Source organism: Salvelinus alpinus, chromosome 22 (genome assembly GCF_045679555.1).
Source record: "Salvelinus alpinus chromosome 22, SLU_Salpinus.1, whole genome shotgun sequence".
Lineage (NCBI taxonomy): Eukaryota > Metazoa > Chordata > Actinopteri > Salmoniformes > Salmonidae > Salvelinus > Salvelinus alpinus.
Window position 1 is genome coordinate 41,657,875 of NC_092107.1, and position 21,984 is coordinate 41,679,858.

General features: G+C 45.8%; 1 protein-coding gene across 2 annotated transcripts in view; it reads right to left on the reverse strand.

Annotated features, from left to right (window-relative positions):
* The window catches only part of LOC139549536 (guanylate cyclase soluble subunit alpha-2-like), a 38,296-nt gene extending 19,980 nt beyond the window's left edge, over positions 1–18,316 (reverse strand). The window contains exons 1-4 of one of the 2 annotated variants that reach the window (XM_071360135.1): positions 17,529–18,316; positions 12,125–12,186; positions 10,826–10,947; positions 7,640–8,511 (exon numbers count right to left, since the gene is read on the reverse strand). In XM_071360135.1, the coding sequence (XP_071216236.1) occupies positions 7,640–8,511; positions 10,826–10,947; positions 12,125–12,186; positions 17,529–17,765 (1,293 nt within the window). In that variant the 5' untranslated portion in view covers positions 17,766–18,316. Of the gene's footprint in view, positions 1–7,639; positions 8,512–10,825; positions 10,954–12,124; positions 12,187–17,528 lie in introns of both variants that reach the window. The other variant, XM_071360134.1, reaches the window with a different exon arrangement.
* Positions 18,317–21,984: the final 3,668 nt, after the last annotated feature.

A 21,984-nucleotide genomic window follows, 5' to 3' on the forward strand; every position in this document is an offset into this window, starting at 1 on the left:
AGCTCAGCTGTCCTGAGTCTACACAAAACTGCCAGGACCTAGGATCGATGGAAACAGTCAAGTTTTTTAATCCTATAACTCTTGACACATTCATGAAGATAGTCATGGCCTTCAAACCTTCAAGCTGCATAATGGACCCCATTCCTACTAAACTATTGAAAGAGCTACTTCCTGTGCTTGGCCCTCCTATGTCGAACATAATAAACAGCTCCCTATCCACCGGATGTGTACCAAACTCACTAAAAGTGGCAGTAATAGAGCCTCTCTTGAAAATGCCAAACCGTGACCCAGAAAATATAAAAAACTATCAGCTTATATCGAATCTCCCATTCCTCTCAATTTTTTTTGAAGTTGTGCAGCAGCTCACTGCCTTCCTGAAGACAAATAATGTATACGAAACGCTTCAGTCTGGTTTTAGACCCCATCATAGCACTGAGACTGCACTTGTGAAGGTGGTAAATTACCTTTTAATGGCGTCAGACCAAGGCTCTGCATCTGTCCTCGTGCTCTTAGACCTTAGTGCTGCTTTTGATACCATCGATCACCACATTCTTTTGGAGAGATTGGAAACCTTAATTTGTCTACATGGACAAGTTCTTGCCTGTCGGAAAGATATCAGTTCATCTCTGCGAATGGTTTGTCCTCTGACAAATCAATTGTAATTTCCTGTGTTCCTCAAGTTTTCGTTTTAGGACCACTATTGTTTTCACTTTATATTTAAACTCTTGGTGATGTCATTCGGAAACACAATGTTAACTTTAATTGCCAAGCGGACAACACACAGCTGTAGATTTCGATGAAACACGGTGAAGCCCAAAAATTGCCTACCCTGGAAGCCTGTGTTTCAGACATAAGGAAGTGGATGGCAGCACATTTTTACTTTAAAACAGACAAAACAGAGATGCTAGTTCTAGGTCCCAAGAAATAATGAGATCTTCTGTTGGATCTGACAATTAATCTTGATGGTTGTACAGTCGTCTCAAATCAAACTGTGAAGGACCTCGGCATTACTCTGGTCCCTGATCTCTCTTTTGACAAACATATCAAGAATATTTCAAGGACAGCTTTTTTCCATCTTCGTAACATTGCAATAATCAGAAGCTTTTTTTACAAAAAGGATGCAGAAAAGCTAATCCATGCTTTTATCACTTCTAGATTAGACTACTGAAATGCTCTACTCTCCGGTTACCCAGATAAAGCACAAAATAAACTTCAGTTAGTGCTAAACACGGCTGCTAGAATCTTGACTAGAATCAAAAATGTGATCATATTACTCCAGTGCTGGCCTCCCTACACTGGCTTCCTGTTAAGGCAAGGGCTGATTTCAAGGTTTTACTGCTAACCTACAAAGAATTACATGGGCTTGCTTCTACCTATCTCTCCGATTTGGTCCTGCCGTACATAACTACACATACGCTACGGTCACAATACACAGGCCTCCTTATTGTCCCTAGAATTTATAAGCAAACAGCTGGAGTCAGGGCTTTCTCCTATAGAGCTAATTTTTATGGAATGGTCTGCCTATCCATGTGAGAGACGCAGACTCAGTCTCGACCTTTAAGTCTTTACTGAAGACTCAAATCATCAGTAGGTCCTATGATAGAGTGTAGTCTGGCCCAGGGGTGCGAAGGTGAACGGAAAGGCACTGGAGCGACGAACTGCCCTGGCCGGTTCCCCTCTCGCCATTGGGATTCTCTCCCACTGACCCTATTATGGGGGCTGAGTCACTGACTTACTGGTGTCTCTTCCATGCCGTCCCTAGGAGGGGTGCGTCACTTGAGTTGGTTGAGTCACTGACATGATCTTCCTGTCCGTTTTGTCGCCCTTTCTGGCTCGCGTGGTGGAGGATATCTTCGTGGGCTATACTCACCCTTGTCTCAGGGTAGTAGGTTAGTGGTCTGTTGATATCCCTCTGGTAGTGTGGGGGCTGTGCGTTTGAAAAGTGGGTGGTGTTATATACTGCCTGGTTGGCCCTGTCCGGGGGTATCGTCATAAGGGGCCACAGTGTCTCCCAACTCCCCGTGTCTCAGCCTCCAGTATCTATGCTGCAATAGTCTATGTGCCGGGAGGCTAGGGTCTGTTATATCTCTTGTTACTCTCCGCATCTTATTCCGGTGTAATTCTCTCTCTCCCTCTCCTCCCAGAAGACCTGAGCCCTAGGACCATGTCTCAGGACTACCTGGGCTGATGACTCCTTGCTGTCCCCAGTCCACCTGGTCATGCTGCTGTTCCAGTTTCAACTCTTCTGCCTGCGGTTATGGAAATCTGACCTGTTCACCGGACGTGCTACCTTGTCCCATACCTGCTGTTTTCAACTCTCTCTCTCTACCGCACATGCTATTTCGACCTCTGAATGCCCGGCTATGAAAAGCCAACTGACATTTACTCCTGAGGTGCTGACCTGTTGCACCCTCTACAACCACTGTAATTATTATTTGACCCTGCTGGTCATCTATAAACATTTGAATATCTTGTAGAACAATCTGGCCTTAATGGCCATGTACTGTTATAATCTCCACCCGGCACAGCCAGAAGAGGACTGGACACCCCTCAAAGCCTGGTTCCTCTCTACGTTTCTGCCTTTCTAGGGAGTTTTTCCTAGCCACCATGCTTCTACATCTGCATTACTTGGTGTTTGAGGTTTTAGGCTGGGTTTCTGTACAGCACTTTGAGATATCAGCTGATGTAAACATGGCTTCATAAATACATTTGATTGATTGATTGCTACTATACTATGACATATCTACAACGCAAAATCAATGTGTGTATATAATGCTTATGTTATCATATGTGTGTGTCTCTTCACTGTCCCCGCTGTTCCATAAGGTGTATTTGCATTATTTCATGAGTTACTTGATGTGGAAAGTTGCATATTGTTGCATACATTACTGTCCCTAATGACTCTTAATGTGTCTTACTGCTGCATACATTACTGTCCCTAATGACTCTTAATGTGTCTTACTGCTGCATACATTACTGTCCCTAATGACTCTTAATGTGTCTTACTGCTGCATACATCACTGTCCCTAATGACTCTTAATGTGTCTTACTGCTGCATACATCACTGTCCCTAATGACTCTTAATGTGTCTTACTGCTGCATACATCACTGTCCCTAATGACTCTTAATGTGTCTTACTGCTGCATACATCACTGTCCCTGCTATGACTCTTAATGTGTCTTACTGCTGCATACATCACTGTCCCTGCTATGACTCTTAATGTGTCTTACTGCTGCATACATCACTGTCCCTGCTATGACTCTTAATGTGTCTTACTGCTGCATACATCACTGTCCCTGCTATGACTCTTAATGTGTCTTACTGCTGCATACATCACTGTCCCTGCTATGACTCTTAATGTGTCTTACTGCTGCATACATCACTGTCCCTGCTATGACTCTTAATGTGTCTTACTGCTGCATACATCACTTTCCCTGCTATGACTATTAATGTGTCTTACTGCTGCATACATCACTGTCCCTGCTATGACTCTTAATGTGTCTTACTGCTGCATACATCACTGTCCCTGCTATGACTCTTAATGTGTCTTACTGCTGCATACATCACTGTCCCTGCTATGACTCTTAATGTGTCTTACTGCTGCATACATCACTGTCCCTGCTATGACTATTAATGTGTCTTACTGCTGCATACATCACTGTCCCTGCTATGACTATTAATGTGTCTTACTGCTGCATACATCACTGTCCCTGCTATGACTCTTAATGTGTCTTACTGCTGCATACATCACTGTCCCTGCTATGACTCTTAATGTGTCTTACTGCTGCATACATCACTGTCCCTGCTATGACTATTAATGTGTCTTACTGCTGCATACATCACTGTCCCTGCTATGACTATTAATGTGTCTTACTGCTGCATACATCACTGTCCCTAATGACTCTTAATGTGTCTTACTGCTGCATACATCACTGTCCCTGCTATGACTCTTAATGTGTCTTACTGCTGCATACATCACTGTCCCTGCTATGACTATTAATGTGTCTTACTGCTGCATACATCACTGTCCCTGCTATGACTATTAATGTGTCTTACTGCTGCATACATCACTGTCCCTGCTATGACTATTAAAGGTCAACTGCCCCTTAGAACCAACTTCTCTGGTTTTAAACGGACCCTGTGTCAGTGATATGCGACAAAAACATTATTTGTAGTGTCAAAATTAACTACAAAGTGTAAACAGGTCAATGTCGGTTATGTGTAACCAACTAGCCTACCTGGTTAAATAAAACATTTTAACTAGGCAAGTCAGTTAAGAACAAATTCTTACGTACAATGACGGGCTCCCGGGGAACAGTGGGTTAACTGCCTTGTTCAGGGGCAGAATGACAGATTTCTTTTTTTTACCTTGTCAGCTCCGGGATTCGATCCTGGGCGAGTTCACCCGCTGTTAACGCTGTGTTTTCTGGGATAAACACTGGGCGACTGGGCGAGTTCACCATCTGTTAACGCTGTTAACTTCAAGTAGGTTTCGGTTTTGCTAGGGCATTGTGGATCGGGATTGGCAAGTTCAAATACAACGATAGAAAGTGTTTTTTTATATATTCTTTTAGTTTTAAGCCTATCCCAAACCTTTACCTTAACCATTCAGAGTGAATGCTAACCTTAACCTTAACCATTCAGAGTGAATGCCTAACCTTAACCTTAACCATTCAGAGTGAATGCCTAACCTTAACCTTAACCATTCAGAGTGAATGCCTAACCTTAACCTTAAACACTTCGAAATTTGACATATGAGAAACATGGATGAACGTCTAATTCTGACATGAAACTGCGTGAGCTAGTTGAAAGGCAGGTTGTTGTGTTATTCAAACTGAGGTTTGTTTCCACTAACTCAGCCAGATCTGCTCTACACGTCACACTGCTTTCTGATTCATCACTGTGGTTACCCAACCACTGCTGACAGAGAGACCTGGGTGACGCACAGATACCCAATTCATCTGCAATAACTGTGTCTTTCCGTGTGTGTGTGCGTGCGTGCGTGCGTGCGTGTGTGAGTGAGAAAGGTGCCCAACCAAGCTAAAACGGACAAATCCAGGTCCAACTAAGGCCCTCTAAAACAGGGGACTAATATCCTATTCTCAGAGATAGGAAAGGAGAGCTAAGAAGAGGAACCCTGTGAGAGAGAGCGAGCAGAGTGGGAGTGAGGAGAGAAAGATAAAAGCGAGGGAGTGAGCGGGAGAGAGGGTGATAGAGAGATGTAGTGGTGCTTGAGTTCTGACTGTGGAGATGAGGTCCTGGTACTGTGGTGTGTGTGTGTGTGTCTTAGTCTGTGTGTGTGTGTGTGTAGACGTGTTTAACAAGAATAGTAAATGAACATAAATTTGACCAACTGGGGACATTTTGTTAGTCCCCACAAAATCCCCAGGAGGTCAAATGCTATTTCTAAGGAGTTTAGGGTTAAGGTTAGAATCAGTGTTAGGTTTAGAATTAGGTTTAGGGTTAGGAGCTAGGGTTAGTTTTAGGGGTTAGGGTTACGAGCTAAGGTTAGGTTTAGGGTTATGTTTTTGGGTTAAGGTTAGGGTAAGAGTACAGGTTAGGGTTAGGTTTAGGTTAGGGGTTAGGGAAAATAGGATTTTGAATGGGATAGGGTTAAGGTTAGGGTAAGAGTACGGGTTAGGGTTAGGGTTAGGGGTTAGGTTTAGGTTAGGGGAAATAGGATTTTGAATGGGACTGGATTGTGTGTCCCCATAAGGTTAGCTGTACAATACTGTGTGTGTGTGTGTGTGTGTGTGTGTGTGTGTGTGTGTGTGTGTGTGTGTGTGTGTGTGTGTGTGTGTGTGTGTGTGTGTGTGTGTGTGTGTGTGTGTGTGTGTGTGTGTGTGTGTGTGTGTGTGTGTGTGTTCCTATCCTGATGGGTACCGGAAATCCCCCAAACATGTCCCAGGTCCCCATGAGGACAAAGGCTATTTTAGGGTTAGAATGAAGGTTTAGATTGGTGTGTGTGGGTTGGTTCTTCTATCCTTGTAGGGACCTAAAATCCCCCAAAGTCCCCACAAGGATAGTAAGACAAGGAACATTCTCCCTCGTGGGGACATTTCCCACGTCCCTATGAGGACAAAGGCTTATTTAACATTTGGGTTTAGGTTAACGGTTAGGGTTACAATTAGGGTTAGGGTTACAATTTCAAATAGATTTTGATTGGAAATTATGATTTTTAAAGGATTTTGAATGGAAGTTATGATTTTGAATGGATTTTGAATGGAAATTATGATTTTGAATGGATTTTGAATGAAAATTAATTATAGATTCCCACAAGGATAGAAGAATATAACATGGCATGTGTGTGTGTGTGTGTGTGTAGTTGTGTGTGCGTGCATATGGCCATGTGTGTGTGTTAAGATGGTGTTTTGTGTGGGAGGTCTATAATAATGGAGCAGGCCAGCAGGGTAACGCTCTTTCATATGAAAACATAAACTGGTCTATTTCATAATCATCTGTCCAGATTACCACAGTAAGCCCTGGTTGGCATTAGTCTGTCAACAGCCTCCCTCTGAACCCCACTGCAACGCCACAATTATCCAATTAAAACCCCTGTACAAAACAGCAACACACACACACACACACACACACACAACTACTAAATCGTGTACATTTGAGTTGGTAATCTCAAAATAAGCTTATATTGTGCAGATGTATCGTACAGCAATCATGAATTGATATAGTGAATATAGTTTACTAGACTCCCTGATACTTTGAACTCAACGTATGGTAAAAAAAACAGTAGCTTGGAAAGATGGTTCGTTCTGAAAAGCAGCAGACCTTAAGGTATATTTTCTAATTATTGCAATCAAAAATATCTACATTTCCGACTTATATCACTAGCTGATGTATGGCTAACACGGTGTTACTGTCCATAGACGACAGAAACCTGACCTGAAAAGACTTCCTGAACACAGTCAGTTAAAAGCATTCAAATGAGTTCAGCTGGGACAGATAGGCCCCCAGAGGACAACTAACCTACAGAAATAGACCGGTAGAAAAGGACAGACAAATCCTAGAAGAAATGAGTAACAACACAGACTTTTAAAGCTGTAACCCAGAGTAACAGAACTAATAGAGGAGAGAAAGGCAGGAAGACTGGAACAGAAAAATAGGTGAGAAATAAGAAGATGGAGAGAGCAGAGTGTTAGCTTGTTGACAGAGGAGACTGCAGATCAGCTCAGAGGTTATTACACAACAGGGTCATTTTAGCCTCTTTTTCTAATGTGCCCACACACACGCACACACACACACACACACACGCACACACACGTAATCACACACACACACACACACACACACACGCACACACACACACACACGCACACACACGTAATCACACACACACACACACACACACGCACACACGCACATGCACACACGCACGCAAGCACACACCCACACACACACACACGCACACACACACACACACACACACACACGCACACACAGACACACACACGCACGCCTGCACAGACACAATGTAATTGTGCTTTCATTTTCTACGCAGACTGAGACTCATGGACATAAACCATCTCTCTTTCACACACACTCACACACACAAATACACACGCACACATACACACATACACGCACACAAATACACAGTACATACACACACACAGTACATAAATACCTTCTCCTTGGTGCCTGACTGGGAGCAGTCTGGCCGGGTGCGGATGGTGAAGGGGGAGGCCAGGCGCAGCAGTATGGCCTGTAAGGTGGGCTGGATCCTGGGGGAGATAATCTCAAAGCAGTCCCTGAAGGAGAGGGTCCGGTGAGGCTCGATCCGTGCCTGCCTTCTCAGACCTTCCCCTAGCTGCAGCAGCTCCATGCTGGGGCCCAGCACCAGGTGGAAGGGGAAGGCCCTGCAGAATGTTGCCGGACCGATGCGCAGGTCAGTGGGGGAGAGGGAGAGGGGCGGGAGGGTCTGCTTGGAGGTCTCTGATGGAAGGGTGACAGAGGGAGGGATGGAGGAAGAGGAGGGGAAGGTTTCTCTGATGAGGAAGGACAGTGAGACGGGGGCAGACAATGAAGGGGGTGAGGGAGACGAGGAAGGAGAAGCGGTGGGAGTAGGGATGGAGTCTCCTCCTGAGTGTGCTGCGTCCTCATTGGGCGACAAGGACGCTAGGGGAGGGGCTTCCTTCACCACAACGTGGGAGTGGAAGATTCGGCGTGCGACACCTCGAATCAAACCAGGCATAGCCAATCCCACGACAGGGGCGGGGTTAAAGCAGTGGAGGAGGAGAAGCTTTCCTCCCACCCTCTCCCCTCCTCCTCCTCCTCCTCCTCTCTCCTCCTGGTGAGGGTCTTTGCATTGAAAGGAGGGGCTCTCTGAAGAGGCGCGGCGTCCGGTCGAGGTTCTGATGTGTTCTAAGATGGCGTCAAAGCCGTTAAAGAAGTCCTGCAGGTTCCCTCCCACTGCTCTTAGAACACGCTCGTTCTCCTCAAAACACAGACCGAAGAACTCCTCCCCGAAACGCTCCCTCAGCTCACAGAACCGCACACCTAGAACACAGCGCAAACATAACCTCAGGACAATGTAAGAACAACACAACCACAACATCAGGACAACGTAAGGACAACACAACCACAACATCAAGACGATGCAAGGACAACACAACCAGAACATCAGGACAACGTAAGGACAACACAACCAGAACATCAGGACAACGTAAGGACAACACAACCAGAACATCAAGACAACGTAAGGACAACACAACCAGAACATCAGGACAACGTAAGGACAACACAACCACAACATCAGGACAATGTAAGGACAACACAACCACAACATCAGGACAACGTAAGGACAACACAACCACAACATCAGGACAACGTAAGGACAACACAACCACAACATCAGGACAACGTAAGGACAACACAACTTCAAAATAAACAAACACAGCTGGAGTGCCATGGCTAGGCTGTGGGGAGTTATTTACTGTGAAGGAGAGGCAGAGCAGAACACTGATCTGGACACACACACACACACACACACACACACACACACACACACACACACACACACACACACACACACACACACACACACACACACACACACACACACACACACACACACACACACACACACACACAGCTGCTGTTTGTCTGACTGATCAGTCAACCCTGATGCATAACAAACAGAGAGATCACTACAGGCTGGACAACACACAAAAAACTACAAAACACACACGCACACACGCACACACGCACACACACACACACACACACACACACACACACACACACACACACACACACACACACACACACACACACACACACACACACACACACACACACACACACACACACACACACACACACACAGAGGTGGGTTAGGTAATGAGGGTATGGTGAGGAGCATGCTGACATTTACAGGCATGTCACGGCTGAGACAGATATGGAGAGAGGGAGGTAGAGAGAGATGGAGGGAGGGAGATTGTAACGGCAGATGTAGCAGGGATCGGACCAAGACGCAGCGTGGTAAGTGTCCATGTTTTAATAGAACAAACTAAACAAGACACAATACAAAATAACAAAGAGTATCTAACCGAAAACAGTCCCGTGTGGCACAAACACTGACACAGGAAACAAACACCCACAAACCAACAGTGAAAACAGGCTACCTAAATATGGTTCCCAATCAGAGACAATGAAAAACACCTGCCTCTGATTGAGAACCATATCAGGCCAAATGACAAACCTAAACATAGAAACACAGAACATAGACTGCCCACCCCAACTCACGCCCTGACCATACTAACTAAAGACAAAACAAAGGAAAATAAAGGAAATAAGGTCAGAAACGTGACAGAGATAGAGAAATGGAGAGAGGAAGGTAGAGAGAGATGGAGGGAGGAAGGTAGAGAGAGCTGTAGAGAGGGAGATAGAGAGATGGAGAGAGGAAGGTAGAGGGACCGAGGTACAGAGAGATGGAGGGAGGGAGGTAGAGAGAGCTGTACGGAGGGAATTAGAGAGATGGAGAGAGGAAGGTAGAGGGACCGAGGTACAGAGAGAGATGGAGGGAGGGAGATAGAGGTGGAGGGAGGGATGGAGGTAGAGAGAGATGGAGGGAGGGAGGTAGAGGTGGAGGGAGGGATGGAGGTAGAGAGAGATGGAGGGAGGGAGGTAGAGGTGGAGGGAGGGATGGAGGTAGAGAGAGAGATGGAGGGAGGGAGGTAGAGGTGGAGGGAGATGGACGGAGCTAGAGATTGATGTCGGGAGGGAGGTAGAGGTACAGAGAAGGAGTACACTGAGGAACAGGTTGTACTTTAACCTAATAACCATCAGTACTGCAGCACAAGAATGGAGGGAGGAGGAGAAAGAGGGAGGGAGGGTGACAGATAGGAGAGCCAGGAAAGGGAGAGGAAGCAGGAGACAAAAGAGAAAAGCAGAAAGAGGTGAAGAAGTGTGTGTTTGTCAGAACTCCACCCAGATGTGTCTCCTCCTCATTAGAAGGTAGCTGTAGGGTTCCAGAGGGGTTTGTGTTCATGCATGTGGAGAGGCTGCTTTTAGTTGCAAAGTCCAGCTGAAGAATCATTCTAGTGTAAGCACCAAGTAAGCATTATAAATCACACGCCCATTCCACACACACAGATTTATTTTTTGGGGTGAAATTCCAGGACTTTTTGGGGAGTCAAAATGACACACATACGCACACACTAACAAACACACACACACACACACACACACACACACACACACACACACACACACACACACACACACACACACACACACACACACACACACACACACACACACACACACACACACACACACACACACACACACACGGTAGAGTGATACTGACCCTGTAGAGTAGCCATGTACTGTAGTATTCCAGAGACGTCCGCCTCTTCTCCAGAACCACAATGATCCACAAAGGGACACTTCTCCAAAGTAACACTTTTCTTTTCCTCCTTCCCATCCTCTCTGCACCTTTGGCACACACACACACACACACACACACACACACACACACACACACACACACACACACACACACACACACACACACACACACACACACACACACACACACACACACACACACACACACACACACACACGTGGAATGGAGACATAAAGATGATATAACAGGCTAGAGAGCACCTACACACACACACACATAAACACACACGCACACACACACGGTCTTCTACAGCTAACCTTGTGGGGACACACAACTTAGTCCCATTCAAAATCCTATTTTCCCTAACCCCTTACCCTAACCTTAAACCTAAACTTCACCCTAAACCTAACCCTAGCTCCTGACCCTAAAACTAACCCTCCTAACCCTAACCTAATTCTAACCGTGGCACTAATTCTAACCTTAACCCTAATCCCCCTAGAAATAGCATTTGACCTTGTGGGGATTTTGTGGGGACTAACAAAATGTCCCCATTTGGTCAAATTGTTATTCATTTACTATTCAAGTATAGTTAGGCAAACAACCCCCCCCCCCCCCTCCCCACACACACACACACACACAGAGCATTGAACAGAAACTCACACCAACACAAACAGACAGTAATACTCAACTAATTCAAAGGACACAGAGCAATGTTCACATCAAATACAAACACATGTTACGTAACGGATAAATTAGTTACATGCTTTTCTCAATTATAACAATTAGATGAAAAGGAACAAAGGCCTTGTTCTTTTGTGACCTCACTATGTTACTAGAGATTATTACTCACAGAGTCTTTATCCACTCTTACCAAGGTCTATAGCTACATCTAGTACACCATTCTCAAGGGCACAGACACACACATACACACACACACGCATACACACACACATGCATACACTCACACACATACACGCATAAACACACACACACACACACATACAAACACACACACATACACACACACATACGCGTACACACACGCATACACACACACATGCGCACACACACACACACGTACACACATACACGCGTACACACACACACACACGCGCGCACACACACACAAACACACGCATACACAGATGCATACACACACGTGTGCACACACACACACACACACGCATACACAATGCATACACACACACACACACACACACACGTGTGCACACACACACGCAGCACAGCAGTCCTTACCTGATCTCTTTCTGTCTGTAGAACTCTAAGGTTCTCTGTAAAGACTGTTGAACCATCTGGGTCTGAAAGAAGATGGAAAAACAAATGTTACTGGGCCAGTAACCAAAAGGTCACTGGTTCGAATCCCTGAGGCAATAAGGGGAAAAGTCTGGCGATGTGCCCTTGAGCAAGTGACTTAACCCTAATTGCACCAGGGTCGCCGTTGATAATGTCAGACCCTGGCCGTGACCTCGCTCTCCGAGGGTTTCTCAGGGAGATTTGGGATATGAAAAAACACATTTCCAATTGACACATACGTATTAATACACACTAGTACACTAGTACATGTGTGGAATAGGACAAATATAAGAATATTGTTGTCCTGGTCGTAATTAAAACCTCAGGGCCCTATATATAAAAACAGATCATTTCAACAGCCTGCATTTAAAGCTGACATCTCAACGCTTTACAAACGGTCCAGTAATGTATAACTGGCGCACAGAAAAACTATATTTTCCTATCAACAACAAAAAAATAAATACAGAAAGCTTTAAATATTCAAAATCCAGTTTTACCTCTAAATTCCTCTGCAGTGGGCTCTGACTGAGACAGTGTGTGTGTGTGTGTGTGTGTGTGTGTGTGTGTGTGTGTGTGTGTGTGTGTGTGTGTGTGTGTGTGTGTGTGTGTGTGTGCCCGCGTACATGCCATGTGTTTGTGTGTAAGAGAGAGTGGTGTTAATATGATGAACATTAATACAATCCTGTAGCAACGCTAAAAGAACACTGTGTCAGTCTGGGGTCATCCTACGGCCTCTGCTGAAACCTGCTGTACAGGACACCAGCATCTGGGGTCATCCTACGGCCTCTGTTGAAACCTGCTGTACAGGACACCAGCATATGGGGTCATCCTACGGCCTCTGCTGAAACCTGCTGTACAGGACACCAGCATCTGGGGTCATCCTACGACCTCTGTTGAAACCTGCTGTACAGAACACCAGCATCTGGGGTCATCCTACGGCCTCTGCTGAAACCTGCTGTACAGGACACCAGCATCTGGGGTCATCCTACGGCCTCTGTTGAAACCTGCTGTACAGAACACCAGCATCTGGGGTCATCCTACGGCCTCTGCTGAAACCTGCTGTACAGAACACCAGCATCTGGCTCATCCAACGCTACTGCTTTTTCACTGTCTTTTTACATTTACATTTACATTTAAGTCATTTAGCAGACGCTCTTATCCAGAGCGACTTACAAATTGGTGCATTCACCTTATGATATCCAGTGGAACAACCACTTTACAATAGTGCATCTAACTCTTTTAAGGGGGGGGGGTTAGAAGGATTACTTTATCCTATCCTAGGTATTCCTTAAAGAGGTGGGGTTTCAGGTGTCTCCGGAAGGTGGTGATTGACTCCGCTGACCTGGCGTCGTGAGGGAGTTTGTTCCACCATTGGGGTGCCAGAGCAGCGAACAGTTTTGACTGGGCTGAGCGGGAACTGTACTTCCTCAGAGGTAGGGAGGCGAGCAGGCCAGAGGTGGATGAACGCAGTGCCCTTGTTTGGGTGTAGGGCCTGATCAGAGCCTGAAGGTACGGAGGTGCCGTTCCCCTCACAGCTCCGTAGGCAAGCACCATGGTCTTGTAGCGGATGCGAGCTTCAACTGGAAGCCAGTGGAGAGAGCGGAGGAGCGGGGTGACGTGAGAGAACTTGGGAAAGTTGAACACCAGACGGGCTGCGGCGTTCTGGATGAGTTGTAGGGGTTTAATGGCACAGGCAGGGAGCCCAGCCAACAGCGAGTTGCAGTAATCCAGACGGGAGATGACAAGTGCGTGGATTAGGACCTGCGCCGCTTCCTGCGTGAGGCAGGGTCGTACTCTGCGAATGTTGTAGAGCATGAACCTACAGGAACGGGTCACCGCCTTGATGTTAGTTGAGAACGACAGGGTGTTGTCCAGGATCACGCCAAGGTTCTTAGCACTCTGGGAGGAGGACCCAGAACAGAGGACACACACAGCATCTTCAAACACAAATTTTTACTGTTGTTTTTATTTCTTTGCTTACCTATTGTTCACCGAATACCTTTTTTTTGCATTGTTGGTTGGAGCCTGTAAGTAAGCATTTCACTGTAAGGTCTACACCTGTTGTATTCGGCGCACATGACAAATAAACTTTGATTTGATTTAATTTGATATATACAGGCATAGTGTATCCGGGTCCTGGTGTATAGGAGACCAGCATCTGGCTCATCCAACGTTATATATACAGGCATAGTGTGTTTGTGTCCTATGAGAGTATCCTTGTCTTAGCCATTCATTCACAGAACATACGTCATCGACACACACACTTACTCTCTCCACACATTACCAGCAGCAAACCAGTAAACACAATGACAAGCACACATCTTTTATCAAAATTCACCGACACAGACAAGCAAACATTCACATCACAAAGACTTGTACATGAATCCATACAAACACACACACATACATATGCTATGAAAGGCGGGTTGGCTTGTTAATTAACACAGTGGATCAGCTGGCTGATCCATACAAACACACACACATACACACACACACACAAAATGAAAAAAGTGTCAATTATTTGCGTCTTTAGTTTTAATTTCTCAGCATCTCTCGCTCTTCTTTCCTCTCCCCTCTCCCTCCATCATCCATATCCTTCCTCTGCCCTCCTTTCCTCTCTCCTCTCCCTCCATCATCCATATCCTTCCTCTGCCCTCCTTTCCTCTCTCCTCTCCCTCCATCATCCGTATCCTTCCTCTGCCCTCCTTTCCTCTCTCCTCTCCCTCCATCATCCGTATCCTTCCTCTGCCCTCCTTTCCTCTCTCTCCATCATCCGTATCCTTCCTCTGCCCTCCTTTCCTCTCTCCTCTCTCTCCATCATCCGTATCCTTCCTCTGCCCTCCTTTCCTCTCTCCTCTCCCTCCTTCATCCGTATCCTTCTTCTGCCCTCCTTTCCTCTCTCCTCTCCCTCCATCATCCGTATCCTTCCTCTGCCCTCCTTTCCTCTCTCCTCTCCCTCCATCATCCGTATCCTTCCTCTGCCCTCCTTTCCTCTCTCCTCTCCCTCCATCATCCGTATCCTTCCTCTGCCCTCCTTTCCTCTCTCCTCTCCCTCCATCATCCGTATCCTTCCTCTGCCCTCCTTTCCTCTCTCCTCTCCCTCCATCATCCGTATCCTTCCTCTGCTCTCCTTTCCTCTCTCCTCTCCCTCCATCATCCGTATCCTTCTTCTGCCCTCCTTTCCTCTCTCCTCTCCCTCCATCATCCGTATCCTTCCTCTGCCCTCCTTTCCTCTCTCCTCTCCCTCCATCATCCATATCCTTCCTCTGCTCTCCTTTCCTCTCTCCTCTCCCTCCATCATCCGTATCCTTCTTCTGCCCTCCTTTCCTCTCCCTCCATCATCCGTATCCTTCCTCTGCCCTCCTTTCCTCTCTCCTCTCCCTCCATCATCCGTATCCTTCATCTTCTCTCCTTTCCTCTCTCCTCTCCCTCCATCATCCGTATCCTTCTTCTGCCCTCCTTTCCTCTCTCCTCTCCCTCCATCATCCGTATCCTCCCTCTGTCCTCTATCTCTCTTCTCAAGCAGTTCTCCTCCCTCCTCTTTCTCTCTCCTCTAAGGCAGTATGTTTGTATGTGACTGTGTCTGTGTACGGCTTTAATTAGGGAATGTAGTGTAAGTTACGGCACAGTTCCATGTCCCACAGTACACACACAGCCTTGGAAGTTGATGATCTACAGTACACTACTGTAGAACAGTTATGGCTCACACCACTAACTACCACCTCCCTGCATATCTTTATGTGTGTGTAATGTGTGGTGACAGGAGGAGGATATGTCCATTTGTGTTTGAAGATGCTGTGTGTGTCCTCTGTTCTGGGTCACTGTGGCTGGCCTGGTTGACAGTATCAGGACCATGAAGTAAACACCAAGTACATGCTCTGTCCTCCGGGTCATGGTTAACTGGTTGACAGTATCAGGACCATGAAGTAAACACCAAGTACATGCTCTGTCCTCCGGGTCATGGTTAACTGGTTGACAGTATCAGGACCATGAAGTAAACACCAAGTACATGCTCTGTCCTCCGGGTCATGGTTAACTGGTTGACAGTATCAGGACCATGAAGTAAACACCAAGTACATGCTCTGTCCTCCGGGTCATGGTTAACTGGTTGACAGTATCAGGACCATGAAGTGAACACCAAGTACATGCTCTGTTCTCCGGGTCATGGTTAACTGGTTGACAGTATCAGGACCATGAAGTGAACACCAAGTACATGCTCTGTTCTCCGGGTCATGGTTGACTGGTTGAGAGTATCAGGACCATGAAGTGAACACCAAGTACATGCTCTGTTCTCCGGGTCATGGTTGACTGGTTGAGAGTATCAGGACCATGAAGTGAACACCAAGTACATGCTCTGTTCTCCGGGTCATGGTTGACTGGTTGAGAGTATCAGGACCATGAAGTGAACACCAAGTACATGCTCTGTTCTCCGGGTCATGGTTGACTGGTTGACAGTATCAGGACCATGAAGTGAACACCAAGTACATGCTCTGTTCTCCAGGTCATGGTTAACTGGTTGACAGTATCAGGACCATGAAGTGAACACCAAGTACATGCTCTGTTCTCCGGGTCATGGTTAACTGGTTGACAGTATCAGGACCGTGAAGTGAACACCAAGTACATGCTCTGTTCTCCGGGTCATGGTTGACTGGTTGCTAAGAGTGGTTCACTCATTGCTTTGCTCTTGTACGATTGGGTCACCATGATTGCAGTCTGTGTGTGTGTGTGTGTGTGTGTGTGTGTGTGTGTGTGTGTGTGTGTGTGTGTGTGTGTGTGTGTGTGTGTGTGTGTGTGTGGGGGGGGGGGGGGGGGCATCTCTGCTTTTGGCCAGAGAGTAGCAAGCTAAACACTTCCTTCCCTACGACCAAGGAAATTAAAAACAGCATTGTATAAGACCAGGATATCTTTATCACCATCATCATCATTATCAAGTGCATCTCTAATCTCTAATATCTATTTTCCCCCTAGTTTCTGTTCCTTATTGTACACTGTTCTGAAAACACAGGTTAATGATGCTGTAAACTGAAGGCCTCCCAACCAGGTATTTTATTTAACCTGTCCACTTATTTCACTTCAGTGCAGGTGGAGGAGAGGAAGCTACACTAGGTAAACAGATACAGTCTCACCAAATCTCACCCAGAATAACCTCATCGCTCAGTAAGGAGTGATATAGAATAGGCCTAATCTACTACCCATTCTTCTATCTCTCTCTATCTCGCTCTCTCTGTATTCTAACAGTCATCTCTTGCGTGCTGGTCCTTTTGTAACCACGCAGGTGACGCATGCAGAGGGGAGAGAAATACCGGAGAAAATCTCTCTATCTGTGTTTTTTGTAAATGTATCCTACCGTGGGCGACGTTAACCTCCTCAAGCTCTCCCCGAGCGAGTCCAGGTTCACGCGCTTCCGTCTGTTCGCTCGTTTGGGTCCTGGTGCGTCCTCGAACGGGCACGCGAGCTTCTCCACCGGGCTCTTGCCGTTCCAGATGCGTGAAAAGGGGCAGGAGTCCCCATCATCTCCGGGGCTCTCCAGGCACTCCGAGCCCATCGAGCTGAACGACTCCGAAGAGATCTTGCGCGAGGACATGCTGCTGCTGCTAAGCGCGAAAAGTCTGGGCGCGTACGCGTGCGGCGGCGAAACAACACACCGCCACCGGGACTCATCAGATTCACTCGCGTGGGAAAGATGGGGAGGCGCGCGCACCGGTCAAGAGCGTGAGCGACACGAGCTAGAGAACAAATGTATTACCCAAACCAAGATGCTCTCGCGACGGCCAGAGAGAGGGACTATATTCACCAGCTGAATCTCATGTCTAACGATTTTAACCGTTGTCCTTTTTGTTTCCCCTTTGAAATCCCAGTTGAAGTATTGTCTGCTGCGCACCTCTCCACTATCACATCCTCTGTGGATTCACGGCTTTCTGACTCTCTCTCTCTGTGGACTATTCATGCTTTCATTCCTTCACCCTCGCATCCCTGCAGTTGGCTGTATTCCTCCCCTCTCCAGAGGGCAGGAAACGGTGTATCCAGGTGCGGGCCTGAGAAGGATCGGGAGATACAGAGAGATGCTTGCGGAGTCAGTTTGCAGTCAAACATCAGCTCGAGCCACTACCTCGTGGAGTTCTATCTGTCCGCTCGAGCTCTACAGCATCACTATTCTACCTCCATCCGCCACAGCCAATCAGATATAATATCAGTCTAAACCCTGCCCCCCCCCCCCCCCCCTCCTTACCATCCCTGTGAGAGAGATACTTTAGTTTAGGGCTAGGCTGCTGTTTGGCGCAGATATTGACGGAGGAGACACTAGAGTCAAAAATACACGTAACTGCAGGATAAAGCAAAACCATAACCTACAAATCAAATAGGCCTAGTGTTTGCATGTGATTTGATCCTTAATAATTTGTTTTCATGCCACACATATGCCAGTTGACCCACACTATGATTATTATTATCTGACCTTGCTGGTCATCTATGAACGTTTGAACATCTTGGCCATGTTCTGTTATAATCACCACCTGGAACAGCCAGAAGAGAACTGGCCACCCCTCAGAGCCGGGTTCCTCTCTAGGTTTCTTCCTAGGTTCTGGCCTTTCTAGGGAGTTTTTCATAGCTACCGTGCTTCTACACCTGCATTGTTCGCTGTTTGGGGTTTTAGGCTGGGTTTCTGTACAGCACTTTGTGACATCGGCTGATGTAAAAAGGGATTTATAAATACATTTGATTGATTGATTGATTGATTGATTGACTGTGCAATGCCAGCAGAACATATTCAGTGTGTTTGTATACTAGACCAATTTGTCATAATCAACTGAACACTGACCATTGTAAATCATTTACTTCTTATTTTACTCAAGGCCATAGAGATAAAACAATAATTTAAGGTAGACTTGGTTCTAGTAGACTAGACTATGGTATATGTCAACAATAGTACACCACTAAAGTCAACGGGTGTGTTTGGTTCACCCAGCCTCCTCTCCTATATGAACCGACTCTGTCCCCATAATAAACACATGATAATGGTAACTGACGGTATCAGCCATTTAAAACCACAGAGCCGTAGCGGGCGACAGGTCGTAATTCATGTCGAACACTAATCGCTTTGGTGACCTTGACCTCTTCTTTGCCCATGTGCCAGACTATCCCCCCAGCCTGGGGCCCGAGACACACAAACTGAAGAAAACACTACCAGGATAGTGCATACATATACCCTGGATAAGCACACACACAGCATATGCAGTACCAGTCAAAGGTTTGGACACACCTACTCATTCAAGGGTTTTTCTTTATTTGTACTATTTTCTACATTGTAGGATAAAACTGAAGACATCCAAAATAACACTTTTTTTATTTTACTAGGCAAGTCAGTTAAGAACAAATTCTTATTTACATTGACAGCCCACACCAGCCAAACTCTAACGACGCTGGGCCAATTGTGCGCCGCCCTATGGGACTCGCAATCACAGCCAGTTGTGATACAGCCTGGAATCGAACCAGGGTCTGTAGTGACACCTCTAGCATTGAGATGCAGTGCCTTAGACTGCTGTGCCACTCGGGAGCCATGTATTAACCAAAAAAGTGTTAAACAAATCAAAAAAGATTTTAGATTTTAGATTCTTCAAAGTAGCCACCCTTTGCCTTGATGAGAGCTTTGCACACTCTTGGCATTCTCTCAACCAGCTCTCAACCCACATATGCTGAGCACTTGTTGGCTGTGTTTCCTTCACTCTGCGATACAACTCATCCCATACCATCTCAATTGGGTTGAGGTCGGGTGATTGTGGAGGTCAGGTCATCTGATGCATCACTCCATCACTCTCCTTGGTCATATAGCCCTTACACAGCCTGGAGGTGTCCAGTTGAGAAGAAATTATAGTCCCACTAAGCGCAAACCAGATGGGATGGCGTATCGCTGCAGAATGCTGTGGTAGCCATGCTTGTTAAGTGTGCATTGAATTCTAAATAAATCCCAGACAGTGTCACCAGCAAAGAACCACTGCACCTCTTCCTCCGTGCTTCACGGTGGGAACCACACATGCGGAGATCATCTTCACCTACTCTGCGTTTCACAAAGAAATGGTGGTTGGAACCAAAATTCTCAAATTAGGAATCGTCAGACCAAATTACAGATTTCCACCAGTCTAATGTCCATTGCTCGTGTTTCTTGGCCCAAGCAAGTCTCTTCTTATTATTGGTGTCCTTTAGTAGTGGTTTCTTTGCAGCAATTCGACCATGAAGGCCGGATTCACGATGTCTGCTCTGAACAGTTGATGTTGAGATGTGTCTGTTATTTGAACTCTATGAAGCATTTATTTGGCCTTAAATCTGAGGCTGGTCACTTTTCCTCTGCAGCAGAGGTAACTCTGGGTCTTCCATTCCTGTGGCGGTCCTCATGAGAACCAGTTTCATCATACACTGTGAAAAAGGACCCACAGGCTTAGTAAATATTGCAAAAGAAAATCAATGATTTTTACTTAAAATAATTGTTTTTTGGTTTTACTTACATTTTTGAATATAGTACTTAATTTATATGTGTTGAAAAAGACTGGCATTTGCTAATAAAAATCCAAGCTAATATACTGCTAAATTGAACAAATATTTCTAGGTCACAACCAACAATGTAAAAATATGATATTAAATTATCATTATTATGTTGGACTGACATGCCAGATCTTGTTCTGAACGTATTGTAACGATCCTGGGTTTATAAGCGCGGAAATCGTCTTTGCCGCAGGAGCATGCTTTTGCGGCACAGTCGATAGCGCGCCGGACCTCGGGCTAGAAGGACGAGGGTTCGAGACCTGCTCCCTGCCGTTTCATTACAGTATTGTGCTTGGAACACTTCAACGGACGTTGTGTTGATCTTTCTCCTCTGGAATGGCCATGCGGCCGGTAAGGACCGAATTATAACTTGGAATGTAGTTTGGATCTCTACACATATTTTTATAGTTAGCTAGTGGTGGGCATGCTACTAGCTAGTAAGTTAGCAGTGCATTTACTCGCCTCCACGCTGTTTCTAACCTTTGTCGTTTTTGTGTAAGTTTTGTATTAACCGAAATAGCTATGTAACATATTAGCTACCTAGCTTACCAAAACATGCATCGTTAGCAAACATTACAGTAGAACTGAACACATGTGCCCCTTCAATTTAATGTTTGCCTGCTAGGCAAGCTAGCCAGGCTGAGACAGGAACAAACAATACGTAGCTAGCTAGCTACACCTGTCCTTGCAGAAACCTTCTTGTTGTTCACGTATTCACAACATGTTCAAGGCAGCACTGCAAACGTTAACCTTGTGCAGTAGTTATCTAGTCAATCTAACAGCCAAACTAGCTAAATTAAATAACTGGGCTGGCTAGTAAGATAGATAACAAGCAGCTCTTCCAAGTCAGCTAGGATTGCGATGTTTCCGTTTTTTTTTAGCTAGCTAGCTATCTAAAGCTGAAGTCATTCAAGTTTAATTTTCCTTACATTGTCATAGATTTTAATACAACTCCTCTGCTTTAGGTATAGGTATTTACGTATTCAGACATTCCTGAGTACTGGACAGACCATATTTTCCAGAATACATTGACAAGGTATGTACATTTATTCAAATGTCTGTGTTTTCATTGTAGCTCACATTAGGGCTTGTAGGGCCCTATGATTTCCGCAGTGTGGAAACTCAGACGTATTCCAGAAATGTAAACAGAATACACGGTACCCCTCGGACAGGATACACTGGATATTTTTATTATAGTAACCCAACATTAGTGTGAATAATAGGTATTAGATATATACTGTATTTTTAAATCAACAAAATGGATTGAA